At 37.0% G+C, this 10,196-nt stretch overlaps 1 protein-coding gene across 4 annotated transcripts in view; it reads right to left on the bottom strand.

The window, feature by feature from the left end:
* Positions 1-3,947: 3,947 nt before the first annotated feature.
* The window catches only part of RAB18 (RAB18, member RAS oncogene family), a 37,675-nt gene continuing 31,426 nt past the window's right edge, over positions 3,948-10,196 (bottom strand). For all 4 annotated transcript variants that reach the window (XM_005564851.4, XM_005564852.4, XM_045399755.2 and 1 more), the window contains one exon: positions 3,948-8,321. In XM_005564851.4, the coding sequence (XP_005564908.1) occupies positions 8,146-8,321 (176 nt within the window). In that variant the 3' untranslated portion in view covers positions 3,948-8,145. The remainder of the gene's footprint in view (positions 8,322-10,196) is intronic.

Raw genomic sequence — 10,196 nt, 5'->3', positions numbered from 1 at the left:
ATCACCTGCGCCCAGGAGGTCAAGACCAGCCCGGGCAACATAGAGACTCTCTCTCTCCAAAAAGTAGAAAATTTGCAGGGCATGGTAGTGCCTACCTGTAGTCCCCACTACTTGGGAGGTTGAGATGGGATGATTGCATGAGCCCAGGAAGCTGTAGTGAGCTATGACGGCAGCACTGCACTCCAGCCTGGGCAACAGGGTGAGATCCTAAGTAAAAATAAAATAGTGAAGGCAGCGAAGAATATTATCCTATGATATATTTCTACAGATTTATGCAAGATAGAGGCCTCTAATAAATAAAGGAAGAAAAAAAGGAAGTCTAGAACACATAGGTAGAGACTGCAGAGTGATGAGAGCCAACCTGCCTTGGGGTGGCCACGAAAGCCCTGATCAGTGTCAGGTATAGTAGAGGTGGGAGGAAGGAGTCCAAACATAATCACAAGGAAATTTTCTGGTAATGTGAATATTCTGTATCTTAACTGATAGTGGTTCTTTCGGGAGTGGGGAGGAAGGGTCTCACTCTTGCCAGGCTGGAGTGCAGTGGCACAATCACGGCTCACTGCAGCCTTGACCTGGATTGCTCAAATGATCCTCCCACCTCAGCCTCTGGAGTAGTGGAAACCATAGCTGCACCACAATATGCCTGGCTATTTTTTTTTTTTTTTAAGTTTTTTATAGAGAAGAGATCCCATTATGTTGCCCAAGCTTGTCTTGAACTCTTGGGTTCAAGCAATCTTCCTGCCTCAGTCTCCCAAAGTGCTGGGATTACAGCCATGAGCCACACCCGGCCTTGATTGTGATAGTATTTATACAAGTGCATATATTTATTAAAACCCATCAAGACATAGCCTTATATAATCAAAGTAGATTACAATACTTATGGGAATTTCATCTAAGGCAATAAACACTGAAAAATTACAAATTACATTTTTCCTATTTTTGCCTAGAAAATGAAAGAAATCCTAGTTAAACCTAAGTGCCAAATGAAAGAAATTAATTAGGTGTCTCAATAAACTTAGAAAAGTCTATAGCTTTTATTAGTGACAACTACACAGATTTCTGAAACGAAGAAAACCTATGTTCCATTCACACTGACAAAATGAAATTCATAGGAATAACTTTAATAAAGAAGGTATAGGTCCTATGTGAAGCAAACCATAAACTACTAAAAACTATAGAATCTGAATACAGAAAGATACCCCATGTATCCTCATGGCAAGTCTTGTAACTAAATTATCAGTTTTCTCACAATGAATGCAGGAATCCCAATTAGAATTAGAATTAGAATTCTAAAACTAATTAAGAATTCTAAAATTAGAATTCTAAAAACTAATTAAGAATTAAATTTTTGGTTTTTAAAACTTTTAAGGATGTAAAACTTCAAGCAAATTCAAAAGACAAGTCACTGGGTGAAGATGTCAGCAATAAATATTAATGACAAAAGATTAGTAACCATATTCCATTAAAAGAAATAAACCTCCTTCATATGAATATTTTTTAAAGGACCTACCAAAAGGAAAAATGGGTAAGGGATCATTTGAAGATTCACATGTGAAGAAAAAAATATAAGCACATAGAAGAATGTGCCTTACAAGCCATATACTATGTTTTCTGTTATCTAAAGCCACCATCAAGACTTTTGCTTTACCAAACCCCTGTGGCAGTCTGATGAAACCTGCAGAGCTATTTTAAGAAGGTTTTTTAAAACATAAAATACACAGAATTAAAGAAAAACCAATTATACTAAAATACATTACTTTTCAAGGTTAAGAGCCCCTAAAATAGAAGGTCAAAGTAGATTACAGTACTTATGGGAATTTCATCTAGGGCAATAGCGGTACTTCGGCTCAGTAGGAAAAGGCAGGTTTATTTCATGTTTTGTGCAGAACAACAGGCTACATGTATGAAGAAGAATGAGATGGCTCCTTATCTTGTGCCATAAACAAGTGAATTTCAAATTATTCAAGATTTTAAAAGAAAAAATAAAATAAAAATCTCAGAGGAGGTTAAGGAAACTATGTCAAATCTAAGAGTTGAGGAGCCCAGAAGTGATAAAACATTTTTTAAAAAATTGTAAGGAAAATATAGCATAAACAAAAATTTAAAAGGCTGTTAGAAAAAAAATCCTTATAACATACACATTTGGATTAATATCTGTAGTATACAAAGAACTCATATAATAAAACCACAAAAAAACTGAACAGAAAAACTGGCAAAGGATATAAATAATCACTTCAAAAAAAAAGCCCACAAACATGAAAACGACTGCAGAAAATGCAAACTAAGTTACACCTCAGAAGTTACACCTGCTTATAATCCCAGCACTTTGGGAGGCCGAGGGGGGGCGGATCACCTGAGGTCAGGAGTTCAAGATTAGCCTGGCCAACATGGTGAAACCCCATCTCTACTAAAAATATAAAAATTAGTCAGGCATAGTGGCACATGCCTGTAATCCCAGCTACTCGGGAGGCTGAGGCAGAAGAATCGTTTGAACCCGGGATGCAGAGGTTGCAGTAAGCTGAGATCACGCCACTGCACTCCAGCCTGGGTGACAGTCAGACTCTATCTCAAAAATATATATATACACTCACTATCTGGGAAAGATTCATTTGTATTCCAAACCTCAGCATCACACAATATACCTTTATAACAAACATGTATAGGTACTCCTGACTCTAAAATAAAAGTTGAAAAAAAATTACACCTTATAAGTATCAAAGTAACTAAAACGTGGTAACACCTCAGGGCTGATGGGGAATGTAGGAAAGAGGGAAAGTGGTATGTTCATAGGTATTACACTAGTGGAAATGTAAAAGATTATAGACTTTGGGAAGCTATTGACAAAATATGTCAACACTTAAAAAATGCATTGTCTGATCTATGGATCCAACTCATAGATATCTAACAAAAGGAAATATGTACAAGGATATTTATCATGGTACTATCTACAGTAGCAAAAAAATAGAAACAAGATAATTGCCCATTACTAGAGGAATAGTTGAACAAATTGTGGTATCCGACACATTCGAATTTTAATACTGTACCATCACTGAAATGGATCTTAGATGTACAGAAATTGGCTTGGAGGGATTTTCACAATCTACTGTTAGGAAAGAAAGGCAGCCAGGCGCAGTGACTCATGCCTGTAATCCCAGCACTTTAGGAGGCCAAGGCAGGATAGCTTAAGCCCAGGAGCTCGAGACCAGCCTGGGCAACACAGGGAGACCTTGTCTGTACAAAAAGATGTTTAAAAAAATTATCCAGGCATGGTGGTGCACACTGTAGTCCAGCTACTCGGGATGCTGAGGTGAGAACATCATTTGGGTCTGGAAGGTCGAGGCTGCAGTGAGCTGTGATCATGCCACTGCACTCCTGCCTGGGAGACAGCGAATGCCTGTCTCTAAAAAATAAAGAAAAAAACAAAGAAAAACAACATGCAGAGATGAATATACAGATGGTTCCAATTTATAATATATATTTAAATGTAAAGAAAATTGTAACTATATATAAATATATATGTATCTATATGTATTTGCATATGAATATAAACATCAAGAAATGCAGAAAAAGCACATGTGCTAGGATGCAACAGATACCTCAGGGAGGAGAGGAATGAGAGGGCGTGCTCGGGTGACAGAGGAAATGAAAAGAAACCACATCATATAAATCAAGAGGTCCTTAAAATAGCATGTATGAAGTTAACTCATTTACAGTTTTCTATGTATATATCCATAAAGAAATATGTAAAAGGAATCTCACTAAAATGTTAATAGTTATTTAAGAGTAGTGGCTTTTCAAGTGGTTTACTTTTTTCTTTCTTATGCAAATAATCAATCTATTATTGATGTAACTAACCTGATGTACAAGTACCTCTGTAAATAAGAAAAACACACACATTCTCACACAACATATATTTGGTTGCAAGAAAAAAGAAAATCCAAGTCAAATTGCCTTCAACAAAAAAGGAATTTATTGGCTCACATAAGTGAAAGTTGAGAAATAGATCTCAATTCAGGTCCAATTTGATCCAGAAGTCCCCAAGGGCTCCAACAGACTCCCTCTCATTCTCTTGGTACTGCCTCAGGCTGGTTCCTTTATATTAGAAAAATGAGCTGCAGCAAGTTCAGAATGTGACTCCTCCCAGCACACTATCTCCAAGGAGATGTCTTCAATAGCTCCTGAAAAAGCCTAGGCAAACATCTTTATCTCAGTGGTCTGGTCTGGGTCAGGTGCCTACCCCTGAACCATTGCTACTGGGAAGTGGGGCACTGCTTAAAGGTAACTGGGTTAATCTAGAAAGCCGAGGGTGTGACAATGCCACCCAAACCACATGCATGATTCTTTGCAGGGGTTGGGGGGGGGGGTATGGTGAGAGAAGGAAGTAGGTGCTGGATTGGGCAGCCACAGCACACACGAACAAGAAATTAAAGTCGGTCACAAACATATCCAATAAAATATTAAAAGTACTCAAGCTCACTAGTAATCAAAGAAACACAAATAAAACTATGTAATTTGTTGCTTCTCCGGTCAAAAAAGAGGAAAAAAATAAACAATAAATAACTTGTATATGTATGAGAAATGGTAAAGGGGGCAAGACTGAGAACAGGCACTCACATGACTATTCAAAATATATGTGTGTGTTTGCGTACATGGAATAGCTTTAACTATGGGGCACTTAAGCAAACTTTATACCACAATCAGAAACATGACTGATTCCTAAATATGAAACAATAAGCTAGCAACAAAACAGTAAAATGTAAAGCCCCATCACAGCAGTCCTCCAGCATGATAGATGTTCCCATTTGGGGAGAGAAAAATCAAAAAAAAAAAAAAAAAAAAAAAAAAACCTGGGTGAGTCTATATTCCTTAGTCCCTAGTCTTGACTTAGCTAGCCTATCTATGTCTATTTATTCTCGTCTTTCAATAGTTTAGGCAAAACCCAGGGTGAAGTCTATATAGTCGAGTATACAAGGCAGGGTCGGAGTCAGAACAATGTCTTCTGAAAACTGAATAATGTTTTTACTCCTATACCTAACTAGGGAAATACAGGAAAGACAAAATAACTTCCTAAGTATCACTGGTGAAATGTACCTCCAAGAAATAGAAGCATAATGCTTGAATATGGAGAGGATCTCTGATCTGTAATACATGAAGAATTGTTGAGTTCATTTGAAAAAAATACACAGAAAAAATATGCATTAAGTTGTACTTAAAGATAGACTATGAATATTGCGTAAGTCTGTGCCAACTCACAGGCAGAACAAGTACTGGTGTAAGAAGGATTCTTTCATGAGCTATGGTGCTAGTCCCACCCTTAGTAGAGAATCATGTCTATTTCTTGACTATGCAAACTACAATGAATCAAAATCAAGTCTATTTCCACAACACTCAACTAGAATGTCAACACCAAGTATGAGTTTGTGGATGGCCATCAAATACATGAAATGAAAACATCACCCCCAGATTTCAGTTTTGAGCAAATTACTGTTTCCATACTTTCTGTTCTCACATAGAAAGTGAATGTACCATAAGTCCCTAACTTTGCACCTTTTCTAAGTCAGGATTTTCATTCCACTCTGAGCAGATGAAAGAAATAAGATCACCTACTCCACTACCTTAACTTTTATGTCACATGACTTATGAGGTAGGTTTACATCATGGGATTTACTCTATAACCAAAAAGTCTGAAATACTTCTATTACATATAACAAAAGAGTGATAAAGAAATAGTGGACCTGCCTTAACTCAGTTGTGTTACAAAAAGCTGGTAACCACCCATTGTAAAACGAGTGATGGTGAAGAGTATGGGCTCAGGCGTAAAAATGCCATGACTGGAATCCAGCTCAATGACCAAGTAGCTATGTGATCTTTGGGGGTTACCCAACATACCTACATAGTGTTGTCCTCACCTTTAAAATGGGCATAATAGGATAATCTATTAAGGTTGCTGTGAGGTTTAATGAGATAATTCAGCACTTAGAATGGCACCTGGCACCAAGGAAGCTTTCAACAAATGTTAACTGTTACTCAGAAATTGAATAGTTCTTTATTTGTTTGGGTCAATCTCAGTACTCCCAGAACTCAAAATACTACATTCTAATTGTTCTAATTTGTACCATCTGCAAAAGACCCTTTAAGACTGCTTCAATGATTCTGAAAAGAATTAACAAAACCCTGCTACTAGGTGCCTGACTTTAGATATTACAACTGTTGTCACTTACAAAACCTCCACTACAAAACACTAAGCGTGCAACAAAATAATAAAATGAAAGCCACATAATATCAGTAACACCATAGTACATATTCCTCAGCTGATGAGAGTAATAGGGAAATGTATATACTTCCTGCACAAATGCATCTAGGGAAGGTAGGCTATATTTATTCAAGAACTAGAAAAAGGTTACAATATAAATCTATCAAACAAAATTCATTTTTGTTATATTCAAGTAACTTGTATATATTCAAATTTAGACCAAATCAAGACAACAATCCAATACACAGATGATTATATAGCTCAAGGAGCAAAAAACAACAGTCTTGTCAATACAGACTCTACATAAATACACAAATCTCAAGTTTTAATATAACATGAACAAATCACAAGTACCTGTGTTAGTGTTCTTTCTCCAAATTTCTAGTAGTAAATCTTGTATATTTAGTAAAAGCATATAGAATGTATAAAACCTTCAACCACATGTAATGTAGACTAGGAAGTGTAAATCAAATAAATGTGAGGTTTTTATACGTAAAGATGTACATTTCAGAAAGAACCCAACATGAAGTAAATTAACAAACATATTGCAAAGGTGGTCACTCACAAAAATGCTTATCATTTGCAATCGTATACAGAGAACAAACTGCCCAGAAATTAATACTGGAATCTTACTAAGGGGTATTATAGTAACCAACCTTAAAGGACAAATAACTTATTTGGGGGGTTAAAATAGCAGAGATCAGTGTAAATTAAATAACACATGAGTGAAAAAAATCTACAATATACAATAGCAAGAGGTGAGAAAACTGAATACTATGAAAAAGATGTATTAGTCTGTACAAGTTGGTTTTGATGAACTATTGGTTACTTGTTAAGTAAATTGTCAAGATTTTCATTGTGACAGTATTTTCCCTCACACATCAGAATCTGAAAGTAATATGCCTTTCTCAAATTTTCACTCAGTGTTTTTCTTCCCCACTCCTCAAAACACAGAAATAGGTTTTTCAACGTCAACTAGCCATTATGGAAGCCATAAGATACAGATATTCATCAACATTACACAAGCTACAATTGAGGTACCTGGACAAATACTACCAACATTTATGAAAAAAGATGTTGGTTTTAAAAGTGGTTAGTACGAGGAGTCACAATAAACACACTATTCATGTCCTCCTGAAACCAAAATGGGGGAAAACCTTATTGTCATTCTGCCAAACACCACATAACTAAAAATGCTGCACAGAGTCATGAATCCAATGTACATATCACAGGATTAAAACTCCAGTTAAGCAACTGAGCTAATCATTGAAGTAAATTAAAAGTACCAAGCTTCTTTAACCTATCAATGCTGTTTTAGAAGCATCATCAGAACAAATAGAGATTTAGTTATAAATTGGCCTGGGCTACATTCTGTAATGAGAATTTTGCTTCGTACTAAAAAAGAATCTCAAACATCCTAGAAAAGCTGTGGAATCATGCTCTTTATTATTCCTGAAAGAAAATTTGCCACGTTTGATGATACCTCTATTCTTCTCCGTGGGCCTAGGAGTTCTACATACCAAGTAATTCAGAAAATGATAGGAGTATTTAAGCAAAAAGAATAGCAAAAGCAGACTTTGTATCAACATATACTAGATAGGTGGATTTTTTTTAAAAATTACATGATAAATGTAAATCATAAAATTGAATGTACTTATAAAGGTACACCTATTTTGTGCTACATAAAAAAACTGTAGACTGCAAACTGTGCATGCGTACCATAACATTTTACCCAGGGTCAATGAGTGGGATTTCTTGCAAATATTTACTGCTATGATATAAAACAATTATGTGCAAACTGCAAGGTCCCTAAAATAGCAGTTAAAGAGTTTATATATACAGAAAGATGTCACTATCTGATCAAATACACAAGAGATGGAATTTCCCAGAGTTTATAACACAGAACAATAACCACCACAGGCTCCTCCTCCTTGGCCTTCTTCCCTGTGTGACAGTTTGACTCCTTTATTCTGGTTCTCACTTTCCCACAGTCCAGGGGTCTGAATGATCTTTTCAACAAGTTCTTCAAAGGCACATTGTACACCATCACAGGTTTTTGCACTTGCCTCTGAAATTCAAGGAAAAAGGTCATTCATAGTATATTCCTTTCTGGCCATATTCTCATGTTTTTCTGGGAAACGATCAGGGCATAAATATCAGCCTATAATACATTAAGATCCAAATCAGCAATTTTTCCCCACAGTCAACAACTACTGAATTTCCAAATCTCAAAACTGAGTTACTTAAATTCTATCCATAAGAATACTAGTGTATAAATTTATACCAAAAAAATACTGGTTTATAATCTTAAAACTGTGATAGAAGTATAACTTGTAAAGCCCTACTTAACTAGCATGTGAAAGTTTTTTCCTTAAGCTTTCAGTTAATTCTTACAACTTGCTCCCAAGGCAGATATTATTCCTATTTTAAAATAAGGAAATTCATACAAGTTATAGAATTAACCTGATTATTCTGTTAATAATCAGGCAGCTCCAGGTAGCTGGACAAAATGACAAACCACCATGAAAACTGGTCCCACAGCAAATGTTTGCTCATGAAACTCAAGTGGACACTCAGCACTGCTTCCAACCCTACATTTCCTTAGTGGTGATCTTTCTGTCTGAGATGATGACTTTATTCCTGCCTCTCAAAACTCTATCACAGCCAATAATCTAGCTGCATTATGCTGAGAAAATCAGAAGCAATCTGGCAAGAACTACCTGATCATCCCACTAATAAATTTACCAAGTTACCTGCATATGTATCCTCATGCTCTGCCTTCCCTTCTGTGAGAACGGATGAACTGTCCCTGCTGCTATCCAAGCCATCGCCTTCTCTTGTTCCTGGAGTCCCACCCCTTCTCATTCACTGAAGGATCAAACACTCTCTCTATTGGATCATACCAATCAGCCTAAAAGTCTGCCAAATTATTTTCCATCCTATTAAAAAACAAACTTGCTCTCTACGCCACATGCCCTTCTTATAGCCACCCATTTCTCTACTCTCTTTGAAACCTCTTCTAAAGAGTTATCCACATAAGCTGTTTCTACCTTCTTATCTCACATTCTTTCTTCAAACTACTCTAATTAGGCTTTCATTCCCACCACTCCACTGAAATCATTCTTTTCCAAGACCACAACACCCTTTATCTTGTCAAATCCAACATCCTAATTTGATTCGACATCTTTGGTATTTGATACTGCTAATCACTTCTTCTTTTAAACAAGTTGTTCCCTTGACTTCCAGGACACTGAACATCCTGAAAATCCTCTATCTCATTGGCATGTCATGTGCAGACTTATTCGCTGGCACTTCCTCTTTCTGTGGACCTCTAATTGCTGGAGTCCCCCAGGGTTCAATCTTCTGCCATTTTCTTTGTTTCGTTTTGTTTCGTTTCCGAGACAGGGTCTCACTCTGTCACCTAGGCTGGAGTGCAGTGGGAGCTCCACTATAGCCCTGGACTCCCAGGCTCAAGTGATCCTCCCACCTCAGCCTCCAGAGCAACTGGAATCACAGGCACATGCCACCACACACAGCTGATTTTATTTGGAGATGAGGTCTCACTAGGTTGCCCAGGCTTCTTCAGCCCTTTTCTATCCACATTCTTTCCTGAAGTCACCAATCTAATCACGTGATCTTAAATGCCACCTAAATGCCAATGACCACCACGTCCACCGGTTATCAGAAAAATGTCTCATTCTTATGTCAAAGTGAAATTCTTGATTTCTCACTTCCCTACTGTAAACTTGCTCTTATCTCAATCTTTCACATCCCAATTATTGGCAGCACAATCTACCTCACTGCTCATGCCTAAAACCCGGAGTTATCTCTGATTGCTCTCTTTTCTTTTTCCTTTTTTTTTTTTTCTTTTCTTTTTTGAGACAAAGTCTCGCTCTGTCACCCAGGCTGGACTGCAGTGGCCCAATCTTGCTCACTGCAAGCT

Source organism: Macaca fascicularis, chromosome 9 (genome assembly GCF_037993035.2).
Source record: "Macaca fascicularis isolate 582-1 chromosome 9, T2T-MFA8v1.1".
Lineage (NCBI taxonomy): Eukaryota > Metazoa > Chordata > Mammalia > Primates > Cercopithecidae > Macaca > Macaca fascicularis.
The sequence above is the reverse complement of the archived record's forward strand: the minus strand, read 5'-3'. Positions and strand labels throughout refer to the sequence as shown.